The sequence below is a fragment of the Anarrhichthys ocellatus genome, unplaced genomic scaffold (assembly GCF_004355925.1).
Source record: "Anarrhichthys ocellatus isolate YVR2014 unplaced genomic scaffold, GSC_Weel_1.0 scaffold32, whole genome shotgun sequence".
Lineage (NCBI taxonomy): Eukaryota > Metazoa > Chordata > Actinopteri > Perciformes > Anarhichadidae > Anarrhichthys > Anarrhichthys ocellatus.
The window spans coordinates 1860751-1876769 of record NW_022280062.1 but is presented as its reverse complement, the minus strand read 5'-3'; the positions used below and the strand labels follow the sequence as shown (position 1 = coordinate 1876769).

At 40.9% G+C, this 16019-nt stretch overlaps 2 protein-coding genes across 2 annotated transcripts in view; both read right to left on the bottom strand.

The window, feature by feature from the left end:
• b4galt2 (UDP-Gal:betaGlcNAc beta 1,4- galactosyltransferase, polypeptide 2) overlaps nt 1-9996 on the bottom strand; it is a 133554-nt gene extending 123558 nt beyond the window's left edge. Inside the window, exon 1 of the mRNA XM_031865118.1 lies at nt 9535-9996. The gene's annotated coding sequence lies outside the window, so the exon portion shown is untranslated. The remainder of the gene's footprint in view (nt 1-9534) is intronic.
• A 970-nt stretch (nt 9997-10966) lies between these two features.
• The window catches only part of atp6v0b (ATPase H+ transporting V0 subunit b), a 7591-nt gene continuing 2538 nt past the window's right edge, over nt 10967-16019 (bottom strand). Inside the window, exons 4-8 of the mRNA XM_031865480.1 lie at nt 15411-15488; nt 14876-14945; nt 14637-14688; nt 12960-13150; nt 10967-12723 (exon numbers count right to left, since the gene is read on the bottom strand). Coding sequence (XP_031721340.1) covers nt 12697-12723; nt 12960-13150; nt 14637-14688; nt 14876-14945; nt 15411-15488 — 418 coding nt within the window. The 3' untranslated portion in view covers nt 10967-12696. The remainder of the gene's footprint in view (nt 12724-12959; nt 13151-14636; nt 14689-14875; nt 14946-15410; nt 15489-16019) is intronic.

The following is a 16019-nucleotide window of genomic DNA, read 5'->3' as shown; positions in this document are numbered from 1 at the left end:
TCCTTCTCTATCTCAGTGTGTTTCTTTCGCAGAATTTTAGCATATGTTCCCAGTGGAGCCCTCGGGCTACCTTGTTTTGTTTATTTTATATACTCATCTTTACCAACTGATGTGGAAGACAACAGATAACACTCCCACTTCCATCGTTGTGTAGAGATTTACTTTGTCTTTACAGCTTTCACAGCTGCTTACTGCTGACCACTTGGATTATCTTTCTTCAGCTGTTAATGCAGCTTTAATACATAATGTTCATGCTAATGGTGGATCACATCAGTACTTGTATGTGAACGGTGCCACTAGCGATGAACCTATTGAGAATCATCACCAAACTCTGAACAGGAATTCTTTCACAAATTGTTAACGCAGGTTTTAAACAATGTGAATGTAATATGTCTTCATATTTGACTGCAACAAAAAACGACTGCAAAGTTATCGATAGTCTCGGTGTAAAGGCAATTATTTTAGCTGGATGAAGATCACAGCTCTCTCTCTCTCTCTCTCTCTCTCTCTCTCTCTCTCTCTCTCTCTCTCTCTCTCTCTCTCTCTCTCTCTCTCTCTCTCTCTCTCTCTCTCTCTCTCTCTCTCTCTCTCTAACCTACAACCCAGCCCTCCCGGTCTTATCAAAAATGCATTAGCCATGCTACACTTGATAGCGTGGAGCCTCGGAGCTCTCTCATGGACTCCAGCATCACATCTTGCCGTGGGCAAGTTCATCCCCCACAAACCGACCGGTGCACACGTGGGACGAACATAAGTCATCCTTCAACACTGTCCACTAATGCATTAGGAAAAGTAGCTACGTCTACATTCACTGTGCACAACAAAAAGAGGTCACTTGTATCTCATGTATCTGTATTTACAATTTTTAAATTCAGTCAGAGGTATTGCAGTTCATCTTAAGTCTCCAAAAAAAAACGTTTTTTTTAACACTACGAATCAATTTACACAGAAAACCACAGTGCAGCCGGGTCAGCCCTGAAGATTTATTTCCCCGACTGAGTGATATCATAAAAATGGAGAGAGGGGGAGGGGGAGGGGGGGGGACAGAGAAAGAAAGACAGAGCACACTACACACTGTCATTACGAAGGATCTGGGTCACGTCACTAAGAAGCGGGGCATGATGGTAACGATACAACATACTGTGCTGGAGTAAAAGAAATGACCTCCCGTCATATTGTGCCTTTGTCTGTCTCAGCCAAGATTATAACATAATACTATCGTGTAGTACGACCACAGCTCATACTTAAACATATCAGATAAATCTTGCTCCCAAATTCTCACATCTTCAAAATAGAGCTGCAACAATTCGTCGTCTAATCAATTTTAGCTGGATTTTTAAGCAAAAATAGAAGAAAACTCTGGTTTGATCTTCTCAAATGTAAATGTGAGTGTATGTGAATATATTTGGATTAGTGCTCAGAAAAAAAAAGAAGATATTTCCTGATGCAACTTTGACAAAATGCTCAATCAAATTAAGAAAATACTCGAGCGGATTCAGAGTACATGAAACTGAAATTGAGTGGCTGTTTAATATGTGTACAATTTTTAAATAAATAAATACAACTCTGTGAATCATCATTGTGTTATGCCCAAAAAAGCCCACTATCACGTGTATGAGAGGACCAGTATGTCAGTCACCGAGTCACCGAGTCTGCGAGCATCGATGGAGTGAGCGAGCCTCAGTCTCGACGTTGTGGAGACGCGTGATGGTGCGTCATGAATGAATCAGCCGCTCCGCTCCACCACAACGCTGAGCGTTCAGCGTTCATTAACTGACGGGATTCAGCAGTTTACTTCATTTTTTCCCTCATCTTTACAGAAGAAAGATGTCAGTGATAAAAGACACAAACAAAAGGAAATAAATGATGTAGATAGGGCTGAAGATATGCAACAGTGAGTGAAAAGACACCCGTTTACACCGACAGCTGTTCTATGGATTATATGTGGAATTTAACATCAATTAATCTATAACATAATTACTGAATAAGACCTCTGCTCAGAGTGGGTTCAAGTAATGATAATCATGGGGAACTTTAGTCTACATAGCAGTGTCGTAGTACTGAATATCGGTCTTGGTCTCGCACTAGTCCGATCTCCATCTTGGCTCAGTCTAATCAAAGTCTTGGCCTCGCCTCGGTCTCACTACTCTCTGTTCTTGGTCAGGACTTGTTCTCGGTTCGTGTGGTCTCTATTACAACACTGCTACAAAGATGAAAAGGTCATCAGTAGCCTGAAAATCTGTCTGAACGGCCATTTCATTTTAATTTCATTACTCTGCTTGACATCATGTTTGTGCTACACATTTTCTATTTTGGGAGGCCAGCTTATTTTGCAATAAAGTAGTAAAGTCGTGACTAATAACTCCATCCCATCTACGCCATTTTCACCAGGCACAGAAGCTGAAGTCACTTAAAGTACAAGATGTCAAATGAAGAAATTAGAAGAAAATAAATTGGGATTTTTCAATTAATAATGTAGGTCATTAATCATGCAAATTTCCAAACATTGACCTGTTTTATATCACTAGAAATTGAATAACTTTGGTTTTTGAACTAGTTTGTGCCCTGTTACTCCCTTTTACAATTCTTTTTTTGACTGCATCTGGAAAATAGCCAATATAATACAATATATAATATTCTGAACCATTGTAGCCTTGTAGTCCTACACCCAACCATATCAATCTGTACTGAGCAAGAGCTAGTAGCTGCTAGCCTCACACTGCATTTTAAATGTTATATTCTCTTGTTTGTCTGCTGGATTGCTTTATGGCACAAAGTTGAGTTCTGATGAGAGACAGGTGAACAACTGAAAGTCAGATTCCGTGTTAATCTGCTTCAGCAAAGCCACAGAAGAAGGCCCAAAGTGGAGCCTGCAGCAGACAGTTGCCCCATGATAACCTCTGATTTGTTCTCGATGGGTCTGATAGCTCCAGGTCAAAGGGTAGATCACATGATCCACTGCTGTCAGAGGTGCACGCCTAAATCATGGGTCTGTCTGTCCAGCCTGAAGGTAGGACTGAGTGTACATTGAGCCGGGTTTATACTGACAGTTGTTTGTGCCGCTTTGATAGATGTTTGTTGATGCAAACACAATAGGCCTGTATTTTTATCAATACTGTAAATATGAACCACACAGAGAAAGAGAGAAAGGCAAAGAGTAGAGTTTTCTATTGATCTATCTATCTGAAATCTCAATTTGAAAGAGTGCAGTTTTCATATCATAATTGAATTGAACAACCATATCCTGTTGTCTTGACAAGGAGGTGAGAGTTTTAGCCGCTGGATGTTGATTTCGCCAGCTGCAATCATAACTGTCGCCAGCAAATTTAATCATCCGTAGCTAGTTAACATCCATGAGTTCGACCATAAAACTCCAAGATGGTGTCTGTCTAGCGTCCCGTAAAACTGTAACAACAATGTTGATTATGACTGTTTGTATTATTAACGTTGAAGCCGTGAAGATGACACATGTGTGTACCTCTCCCATAGACCAGAGAAGTCAATTTATAAGCATGACATCATTTCAGTTTAACGTCTTTGGGAGTTATTCTCGCGGTCCTGGTGTTTTTTTCCAGTGAACGCAGGAACAGAGTCAGGAACAATTTTATTTCATGAACAAGAAATGCTACGAGTGTCAGTGTTTCTTCTCAAAACTTGTACTTTCAACGAGCCAAACGATATTGGTCGACGTCACCACATCTGACCTCTGCTAATTAATTATTTGATTCATTAATGCCGGTGTTTCAGAACCATGGACAGCTCCGTTTGTTCTTTGCTGAGGGTGCGGCGCTGTCCGTATTACTGAAAGGAAGCGGAGGACATCGATAGACAGAACACGGTGTCTTCGTTTGGTTTCTTAGCCTGCTTGCTTTTCATGGTTTTTGTGTGCGTGTGTGTGTGTGTGAGAGTGAGAGAGAGAGATTTGAAATAGATTTATCGCTCTTTAATTGTCTTTCTTATTCGAGTGCTTGCCATTGATCAATTCATGTTTTCTTTGATTTTGAAGCCTTTTTTGGCCTTTCTGAGGCAAGGCTAACATGCCGATGTCAAGCTAGTATAAAGTCCATCATGTGAACCATCTTAGTGTAGCATGTTAGCTTGCATTTGCTAATTAGCACCAAGCACAAAGTACAGCTGATGTGTTTGTATACGTTTTGCAGGTATTTGGACATAAATCAAAGTATTGGACAAATAAAATAGATGATGGCATTAAAAAGTCAAGGGGTCAAAGTGTCTACACTGAACCAAATTCCATAGCCCTCTATCTAATAGTAAGTGAGACATCTCACTAAAGAAACTCAAACCTCATAATGGCACTAGAGGAAAAGTCAGGTATCCTCAAAGTGTTTGAGTTTATATTCTGGATGAAATTGTTGGATCGACCGACACCGCCATCCTGCTGCTAGCATGTTACCACCTGTTAGTGCAGCATCTCACTGAGCCTGTGTTGTGTCTTTGTATTCCCCACAATACGTAAACTGCTGTGCTTCAATTGGGTTATCCGATTATCGTGTTTGACAAAACTCCCCTAATGAAGCCCGTGGACTTGTCCAGGCGTTTCACTGATGCAACAAAGACATCAACGAAAAACAGAACCAAGAGGAAAAGAGCCGAGTGTTGGGAGGCAGAAGAGGAGAGAGTAAAAGCCGAGCTAATCAGAACAAAACTCCAGCCTCCTGCGCGCTCAACTCTTCTCTACTCAGCTCTGCCCATTCGGATATTAAATTGCCTCTCAGTCGTCTGTGATCTGAAGGAGGTTGGACTTTTTTTAAAAGTCTGATATCACATTGCCTCTCTGCTCTTCTCTCTGCCCCCTCACATTGAAGAACAAGTGCACCCTGCTTTGTTTTAACAGAAGTCTCGCTCCCTTTTTCTACGTTTGTTTTGACAAAATTGACGAGACACAAGATGAAATCAATGAGACATCGCAGAAGGGAGCGCTGTTTGATGCCAACAATTCATTTCGCGGAAAGTCGGAGGCTGAGAGCCTTTTTTTTCCGAGGAATTCTCCACCAGCGTTACGTCAGCATGCAGGCTGCACTCCCGTTATGCAAATACAACAAAGTCCCGCGTGTAGCTACAATACATAAACTACAGTGGAAACATCATGAACTCTCTCTCCTCTTTCTCTTTGTCTCTCTCGCTCTCTGATCCAGCTGCTCTTTTGGCAATGGAGCAAAGAAATAAATGAAGTGCTTCGGCAGAAGGAAGGCTTCACTAGAGAAGGATTGCGGGGAGAGGGAGTGAGATGAGGATTTGGTGAGGGGTTTTAAAGACATTTTATTTAAATGAGTGTCTTTTTTTTTGGGGGGGGGGGGGGGGGGGGGGCTTAAAACATCAGTGGGACATTAGGCGTCGGGCCACGACTGTTCAATTATGCTTCCAATGGCTATCGGATTAATAAACCTGAGTCCTTGGATGCTATTTTAACTTTTGTAACGCTAATTGGTGAATAGCTGGAGTTTGAGTATTTATCAAAGTGAGAAAGAGAACAACATGCATCCCAGTATCTGTAGCTGTGTTGAAAAGAAAAGTAGACTGAGGGGTTAGCTGAAGACAAAACTAAAATGGTGAGACTGGGAGATTCTTTGCTTTGAATATTGAGGATTTAGTATGGCCTGTAATGAAAACAGTGGTAAGAAATATTTTGTAACCAACTATTGGGCTCGTCTGTAGCTCTCTACCCCCAAACGACTTGTCTTTTTTTTTTTTTTACAGGGGGTCACCTGCGGGACTACTTCGTGGCATCACAGCTTGTCTACCATTTCCCAAAAAGTCAAAGTCTTTCTTTAAATAGCACTGCTCCACATGCGGATGGCGCGCATTGTGATGCAATTGTGATAGTGGAGACATGGCAGGAAACAAGGCAGAAAGAGAAGATGGAACGATGGAGCAAAGCCTGATTCAAAACCTGGAACGTGGTTTATGATCTTAAGTCGTCAAGGTTGCAATTTCAAAATGAGCAACAGGAATAATTAGAAACAGGGAGTCTGACAAAAGTTAACCTAAAAACAGCATGCCGCATCACTGCATTGTTCACATTCCAATAGAAAACAGTCCAATCAAACTGATGTTGTTGCTGATGCTCACTTGCGTAGCATTCAGTTAGCATATTGTGTAATGGACATAATCTGCAAAAATAGATATTGGAATACTTTGAACCAGCCCAGTTGCCAAAAATGTTGGCGTTGTATGTTTCTCGGAACCACGGATGCGTCGAATGTTGACGTTCTTGCGTTTGTTCAGAGCAAGTGAGGTAATATATGCAACCTTTATTGAAAGTCGTGCGGTATAATAACGAGTATAAAAGGCGAGAAAAGTCCACCAAGCGTGAAAATAATACTGTAAGAATGACCTGAAGCCGATAGTTAGACCTTTACTTGAGTCTAAAGAAAAGAAAAAGTGAGCAAACGTAGACAACAAAAGACACTAATACAAACACACACGTGTCCTTCTCTCCTAACTTGCCCCCCGAGGTTACTCGGGGTTGGTTAACGTGGTAATAAATCCCAACCTATCCGAAAAGGTGATGAACATGCGGTTTGGTTCAGGCCAACTACACAAGGCTTCATGAAAGAAATCGAAGCAAGCTATGCAGGACTGAGCCGAGCAGAAGTGACTGTGGAGGAGCTGATCATAGTATTTACACAGAGCTGATCCAAACACTCGGTTGCAACAGTGACACAACACGCTCCGCTCAAGCCAGCTACAGCACGCAGGAGACAGGTTTTTTTTGGCAGAAAGAAACATTTTTACAGGCTGTCCGAAGTTATTTCTTCCTATCATAAAGATATATAAACCCTCAGTCAGAGCTCATGTTCACAGTGTAGTCAAAGCCCTCAGAACATTTCTACACAAGCTCTTCATAAGTTGATCATTTGCCACGTTATCTCTGCCAGGAGGATCATGTGCACGTGTGCGTGCATGCATCCGCGAATGAGTGTGCACCTCTGTGTCTGTCCAAGGCTAATCTCGCATTCTGCTGCAGCAAACCGCACAGCATTTTGGGAGCAAAGTTATGGCTGCATGCGCAAGGATCTCTCGTGTTTGCGGTGACTTACACTTTTTTTTTAAAACCTTGTATTTCCTGTTTTATACTGCCTGCTGACTCCTCACTCACTACTCTTAACCGGCCCCCTGGTGATGACACAGCTGAATGTGCTCACTTCTTGTGTTTTATACAGTGTGTGTTTGCCTATTACTACCAGTACCACAACGTTATGCTAATACCGTTAGACTAAATGACTAAATAGCATCAGGTAGGTTAGCTTAAATCACTTTCCCACTCGTTCTAAACTGCATGAACACAACTCTGAACATCTCCATCTATGTAGGAAGAACAACAAATCGTTGGCAGTTTAATATTGCGGCAGTTATGTGACGGCTTGTGATGCTACGGTGACTTCCAGTGTGCCGTTTTACAAATGTTTCCACGCAACGTACCAAGAATTTAGGACACAAACTAAGCGAGGAATTAACACATAGCAGTTGCAACCCTTTGTGAACACATGTGAGCCTCTGCTTGATTAACCACAGAGTCAACCCTGACAAACAACAACAGGAAGAAAAGGCAGCACACCAGAGGAAAATAACAGCAACAGGATATTTGCAATCAATAGGCTGACAATTCTGCTGATGCATTTCCTCATTAAGCCGTCATTAGAGCATGTATGACGGCAGTACGCTCTCTTTTTTAAGAAGGGCACATAACCAAGCAACCTGCACACAAACAACAAATAATAAAACAAAGACAAAGCCACCTGTAAGTGCACAGCCTACTGCCATAACCACCTCTGAACTGGTTTACTGAAGCTGTGAGAAACTTGGAAACACGAATTGACAAAACGACGACCGCTCAAGATCCATTAACCTGCTTGTTCTGGAGCTTTCAACCGTATCACACAGTCCTCATCAGCTGATTTGAGTTTATTGTGGATGATTCATGATTCTGAGCAACTCTAACATGACTTCTGTTGACTTACAAATGATCCACCCAATGAGCTTTTCTTTCCATAACAGACATTTTGAATTAGAAAAATGTATTTACGTGTAGCAGACAGCGCGACGGTGAGCCAGCATGCACAATACCAGGACCCGAAAGCCAAATGGAATTCAGCCATCTTTAATTGTAGTATATAAACACCTGCTTTTCCTGCCATGACAAGTCAACATGTCTCCAATTAAAAAGGTAAATCAATCCACAACTGAGCGGACACAATCCGTCCGTGATGACCGTGAGATACAGTCGAGAGCTCCAGAAGGAGCGAGGAAGTGGTCCTGGAGTTGAGATTGCTCTGTCAAGTGGGAAAACCTTCTTCCAGATTGCATTCAAGTACATGAGAGGCTCACCAGGTTCGACATATATTATGTGTTAATTGTTAACTCATTCATTGAGTTGAATACATGATTATTGTATAACAGGGGTTTATTGATGGTTACCCTGTTTGTGGAAGAAGAGTGTGGTTAATTGATATCGGTTATTATATATCGGCTATTTTGACTTCATCGTTTTAGTCCATTTTCAAGTTAAAATACCAAACATTGCCTTATTCCAGCTTTTCATGATAATAATCAACAGATGAATTAATACTGAAAATAATCTTGAGATGTCACCATACATCTATGGGTATCTGGCCTAACTTTTAAACCATAAATAAGAGCACAGACACTGAATTAAAACATTTTAAAAAAATCTCTGAGTTGCTGTCAAAAGTATAAAATATGGCTTTCACATGACTAGAACATGTTTTGTACAATACAGCATAAAGAAAAACGAAAAATGCAAATGCCAAAGGCCACTGTACACTGGACAACTTAGTCACATCACAGAGCGCGGTAGTTCCAGTCCACTTGCTCCTTTATCCTCCACAGCCCTAAAGAGATGCTGTGTCATAAATGAGAGCGATGTCGGGTTGGATTATGGTCTAGGTACAGAGCTTCTGTGTAAACGCCTGGTTAAGTTAAGCTTCAGCCCCCATCCTCCTCCTCCTCTCTCATTTCCCAGTGTAACGCTGGCTGTGCACACTTTGCTCTTACTGTGCTGTGACCAGACCATGAGACGAGAGATGCTGTTGTCCATAGACTTTGCATCCTCTCTTTGAAATAGAGGGGGGGAGGAGGGGGGAAATAGTGCCAGCAATTTCAGACAGCTGTTGTAAAAAAAAAAAAAAAAAAAAGGAGGAATAAAAATAATAATAAAAAGCTTTAAAAGCTCTAAATTAAATTGCATGGCTGAATATTCCCCTGAGCAGTCTGTATGGTGAGATGGTTCATTTACAGTAGAACAGTGCAGGGAGGCTGGGTGAAGCAGAGTATGGCGGGTGTAAAGATGCCGCTAGTTCCGTGGAAATGTGCATGACAACAAAAGCGGGTTAGGGGGCAGTGCACGCGACCATCTTCCCATAATATCCAAAGCATAAATAAAAGCAGAAGGTTGCAGGTTTAAATGTATGGAGGTTGGATGGAAACAAAGGAAAAGCGTGCATGCGATGCGGGTTGAAACAATGCATCCCAGGAAGCAGACAGAGCACCTACCTTAGAGGACTTTTATCTGTGCATCTTCTTCACTGGAGCACCACTGATTCCGTTCACATCAGCCGAGGAGGAGGGACAAAAATAATCAAAAAAGCTGTCAAAGAGCATTTTGTTGCCAGAAATGTTTGTAAAAAAAAAAAGAAGAAAAAAAGCACTAAAAGCTCGAGGCTCAGCCCGGCTCGCCGTGGAAGCGATAACTATATTCTTCTCGTTTCCACAGACAGCCTATTATGTCTGCTCTCCATCATGATGAAAGCCTCATGTTGTGCAGCATTACGCGAGCCGAACGGCTAACGTACCCGGTAACGATATTCTAGCGCAATCCGGTGAGTGGAGAGATGCTATCCTCATGATTTCCCGTCATCCCGCTGTGTTTTGGTGAGGGTGATATGAAAGCGAAGAGAAAAGGATGCTCTCAGGCTGTGGTAGCGAGCAGGTCCCGTCGCTCCTGCTGTCTACGGAAGCCCGGGTGGGCCAGAAATGCGATTTCTTTCTTTTCTTTTTTCTTTCTGCTCATCTGATAGAAAGGGAGCTGGTGATTTTATAACGAAACAGACAGGGAATGATTTTACTTTAAAATAATGATAATACATTGTATTTTTATTGTACTTGATAACAGATGTTATAAGTGTGGTAAGGACATATTTAAAAGAAAAATGTCTAAGTAAAAAAACTGGCTTCCTACTTCCATTTTTTTAAGCTGATATTGTCTCTTTTTAACCTTTGATAACCATCGTTTAAAGGTTTTCTATAACAGCTTTTGGTTGCTCCCTTTTACTCAATTAGTCGACAAATTGATCATTATGGTCTTAATTAATTAATACTTTTACTCTGTTTATAATAGTGTCCCAATGATCACAAAGCAAGGTCTTAATTAAAAGGAATCTAAATAATGACATTTATTTTAATTTTACTTTTAAATATAGATGTTTTAATTGGTTGTACCGTGTTGGTTGACTTATTAGGTATGCTCTCTTTAATAAGTCATTAATGTAAAATCTGACATCACAATGATATTCACAAACATGGCCTTTATTGCTGGATATGAGATCTTCAGCAGTCAACTGCAACAGAACAATAATATGTTTGAGAACCATAATGATTAATATCAGATCAACTTTATTAATTCTATACTGATGTTTTATTCAATTGCACACCATAAACAAGGTTAGCAGCTACACAAGTCAACAAATTATTGTGTTGAATAATAACAGAAGTGAGCCTTATTGTTTCCTCAGGTGAGTGTTCCGAGTGTACAACAGTTCAAATCGATGGGACAGATGTTGTGGTTCTCTGCTCCATCTAGTGGAAGCAAGAAATCCCTGCAGGGATCAGGACCATCAGTGACATGTTGACTGGACATTTTATACGTTACAGGACCGACAAAACCACAACACACACACGGATATAAATCAAAACCACAGACCAAAGATCCTGATTGGACAATTTTATTTTCTCAAGGACATTTATGAAGCCAGAAGGAAGATCTGTTTTTGTTATCATCGTACACTGTCAAAAACAATGAGTGTATTTTCTGATCACCATCACATCAACATAATGCACACACGGTACCAACTACACTCACTGAAAGCCTGGGGTTTGGTACAGAGCCTGGTTCGCCAAAGGAACACTGGAGTTACAGCTCGGATTAAAGGAGATCTTGCTGCTTTGACACCTTTGGGAGGAGGTCTACGTATATTACAGAGTCCGGTTTCCTCTCGTTAAAGATTTAATGTTTGTACTCATTCAGAACTTTGATTTGTCTTTTTTTTTTATGGCTTTGTCGTGATATAGCAGAAGTCTAATTGTATCATTCAAATTGCACTCTACCCACAAATACAACTCGGCTTTACACACACAAGTTACGCTTCTTTAAGGAATGTTAGAAAATATTGGGAACGCAGATTTGTACAGCTAACATGTTAAGACGTACATTCAAAACAAGACAGTTTAATAAAAACAAAAAAAAAAAAAAAAAAGAGGATTTGCAGAATTTCTGTGTAAAATGAGGATATTTTAAAAAGCCTGCATCCATAAAGTTGTCCATAAACAGTGACTTGAGAAAGAGGATAGCAACTTTGACTTAAACTTGAGCATCTGCAAACAAAACAAAAAAGAAAGTATTTTGGATATCCAAAATCTTTTGGCTTCCCTCTCGTCAACACTGAACAATCCACTTTCATGGCCACCACATTCTCGTAAAAACTACTGAAGAGGAACCAGGTTAAAACAAACTAAATAAAGGAGACTCGGGGGGGTAAACAAGGAAGTTATGGCTGGCAGCTGTGTTCAGGAGGCTCACTGGTCTCAAATGTCGATATCTGAGCTCCAGAACGCTTTGAGGAACTAAGGAAATGAACGACAGGATGCCTCCCAAAGAGCACGTCCAACCCTCGAGTGACCTTACTAGTGATTCCAGATCAGTACTCCAATCCTAAACTTCATAGATCCTCTCACTTCTACAGCGGGAGGCCTAGAGAATACTGCATTTGGGCCACTGCGTGGATTAAGGACCACGTGCTTATTATTAGCAGAACAAAAAGAAAAAGATGACTGACAGACCAGGCTACAGTAATGAACACAATGGCAAACACCCTCATGCTTCACATGAAAAAAAGAAAAATCACTTGTCCAGCATACACACACAAACAGACACCCACACACAGAAATATTTTCAAATTCTCCGGTGTCATTTTAAAACTCATCGTTTATCCAAGAGTGGTCAGAAGAAAGTCAGAACCCATGACTATGAACCCATCGGTACGTTTTGAGAGCGATTCGATCCATTTGATGACGCGGCACGTTGTCTCCACAGCTCGTCAGACTACAGACTGGCTGGTGTGAGGAAACAGATCGAAATTCATGAACATTCTGATTGTACTACTCATCAAACTGAACTGAAGGTTCAATCATTTATAATCCGGAAACACTGCAATCTTTTTTTTTTTTTCCCCACTCCTCTTATTCAACATTTATGTTTCTCTCAAGAAAAGACAGCCGGCTGTGCACGTACCACTCTTGCATAAATGATGGGTAAAAGAACAATACCAGGCAAATAGAGACATTTAAATAATTTACGATGTATTTACACAATAATCCGTCTTATTTTCCAGCAGTGTCTTTTTTTTTTTTTTTTATCTTCTCAGCGTGTGAATGCATCTTCTAGTCACCCATCTTTACTTTCGATGTCTGAGGGAGGAAAAAAAAGAAACCAGTTATTACAATTTCAAACAGAACTCATCACGACTACACAATATAGATCCATCGAAACTTTCTGTGGAAATAATTACTGTCTTTGCAACGATAATTCTCAGAAGTCTGAAACAAAGGCCTTTTGTTGTCGAGCATTGTAGCAGCTAAATGCCACGGGTAGTTATCTCCTCTAAAGAAGGAAAAGATGGCTGGTGAAGACGCGTCTCATTCACCTGCAGAATGGCTACAATGACACCGAACAGGCCGATAGCGCTGCCAAAGATTTCCACAATGAGGATCTTCACGAAGAGGTTGGCGTTCTGGGCGTCTGCCAGCGCGGCTCCGCTGCCCACGATGCCAACGCAGATGCCACAGAAGAGGTTGGAGAAGCCAACGGTCAGGCCGGCTCCGAACATGGAGTAACCTGGGAGGATGGGAAACCAAGTGAGTCAGAGACCTCCGCGTGCAACCCACGCAGGGACTGGAAACAGAAAATCTCATTTCCTGTGAGGTCTGGAAACCAAAGCGGAGTGTAACAGCGGCTGATATTCAATCTGAGAGACAATTTTGAAGCATCTTAAAATATTCATTGCTTTAACGTCTTTGATATTACCTTCTTTTCATGCATAATATTTCATGAGTGAATGATATATATACAGTATATAAATAGATCTATCAAAGTCCATTAGAAGTCTTTTAATAAGGTGAGCAATCCATATTTAATACTCGTTTTGACTGAATGTTGCAACTATCTTAAAGGGACGGTTCACTCCAAAACACATACGTTTCCTCTTACCTGCAGCGCTATTAATCAGATCGACATCGTCTTGGTGTGAGTTGTCTAATTGTGGAGATATAGTGCGTCAAGGTGTCTGCCATCTCTCCAATATAATGAGACTATATTTCATGTAGGAGCTATTTTCTATAAACTATAGTTATTTATATGAAACTGCTTACAACAATGGTTTAACTTGAGTAACCAGGTCATGATTTTGGCTCTTTGAGCGCCACAATCCGTGTGACATAGACCCATTTTCTATCCGTTTATCAGGGGGAGACACTTTCCAGCTCTTCCTGGGGAACCCTAAGGCATCCCCGGGACAGACGAAATATAAAGTCCCTCCAGCGTGTTCTGGGTCCACCCCAGAGGATGTGCTCGTAAATCCCCTAAAAGGGAGGCGTCCTAATCAGATGCCTGAACCACCTCAGCTGACCCCTTTCCTCAGGAAGGAGCAGCGGTTCTCCTCTGAGCTCCCTCCTGGATGTCTGAGCTCCTCACCCGTTCTCTAAAGGCTGAGCACAGCCACCACACAAAGGTGAGACAGCGTCCCACAGGTGAGGGTTGAAATGTAGATGGACTGCTAAACTTAGAGCTCTGCCTTCTGGCTCAGCTCCCTCCTCACTCCCAAACCCGGAGGGTGCAATCCAGCGTTTCTCGGCAGAGAACCATGAACCTTAGACTTGAAAGTACTGACTCTCAACCCAGCTGCTTCCCACTCGAGTGCCATATACTTCCATTATACTGGAGAAAAGGCAGACATCTCTTCAGCTGACATCTCAAAAACCAAGCAACTCCTACCAAAAATAAATAAATAGCACTGCAGATAAAACTAATTTTTTTATTTTTATTTTGGGGTGAACTGTCCCTTTAACATGTTATTTTTAAAGCATTTTTCATAGTTTTATTGTATTTTTCTTCTATTCTATATTTACGTTTCTTGATTTCGAATTGTTTCTGTTTATGAGTATTTAACTTGCTATCAGTTACATTAAAACATTTTTAAAGTGAGAAATATTCACCTGGAATATTACAATTTGTGTCATATTCAGTGAATTCCTGGTGCCGTTTTAAGGCGTTGACATTCTTTGGAATGAATATTTTTCTTTTGTCTTTTTGTGGGTTTTCTTACCAGCTTGGTAGTTCCTTGCCCCGATGGTCTCGGGGGTTGTTCCACTGAAGTTCTGGAAGATGAAAGTTTATTTTTAGAGCCAAAAAAAAAAAAACATCCTTGCTCCGTTGTTGATATCATTAAACTTGTTATTAAGCTTTCTGTCCCATATCTATAAATGCTTTCATTTTTTAGCAGTGCAAAATGGGAGAACTGCACAGTGTTCTTGATTATGGACAAGAAAAACGCTTAATGCTGACCTCGGCCATGTTGCTGATTACAATGGCCATGATGATCCCGTAGATCGCCACAGCTTCACAGAAGATGATGCTGAAGGGAGAAATAAAAAGAACAGAAACGTAGTAAGAGACGCGTTTGTGTTTAAAAGTGGCAGTTTGTTCCCACAAGTCACTACACAGCTGCAGTCCTCATTTGAGAGGGATTTACAGATGTTTTGATGTGGATTTCTGATATTTAATTGGCTATGTTTTCCCATGAGGAATCCATCCACAAACTATTTTTTGTATTTTGGGAGTCCACAGGAAGTTAGAAATTAAATGAAAAATGTGATATTTCAACCACCTTCATTTAGCAGCAATATTTAAGTGTGTTTAGCTCGATAACACTATGCAGCTGAGCTGATCAAGTTTAAGGACGGATAGAAAGACGGAGTCATTTATTAATCCTACAGCAGCTACTTAACGTAAATCACGAAAAAAGAAACAAAGCGTAAAAAATAACAAAGTAGAGGAGAATTGGACAGAGTGTAGCTTTCTAGTTCTTGAATGAGCCTACCTAACCAAATTCTTGGTTTTGATTCGTGGAGCTTTGACTCCACCACCAAGGATGCTTGAGCCAGTGATGTAGATCCCCCTGGAAAACAAAAAGTACAATCAGCACAACATTTAGAACATGACACAAAACTACCAGGTGGTGAGAAATAATTCAGAAGCAGCAGCACCAAAAACTAAACTTACTTTTTAGTTTCCACACAAGCAAACACCCTGTGATTTCACATATTTAGGGGCGGCTTCTCTACATGTTTCATCAGAGTTATTTTCATCCATAAGCAAAAGACCACTGGGTGAATATGGCAGTGCAAAGCCAAACATAACATGCAAAAATATACATACATAGATGTTTTTAATTTGTAATTCAGGCATATAATCAAACACTTGATGGGGATTCAGTGGTGTGGAAGTTTTTTGTTTTTTTTTAGGCTAGTTTCTTTTGTTTGTCTCCACGAAATGTTCTTTAAAAAGGACAGATGTCTAGTGTTTGCACCTCTGCAGTCCCTCAGCTGTTGTCTTAACGGTGTGTTCAAGAGCAACTTTTAACAGAAGACATAAAGGTGACATGAGTCTATGCATCAGTCAGTTGGTCAGAGCCACTCTGAAGCGAATT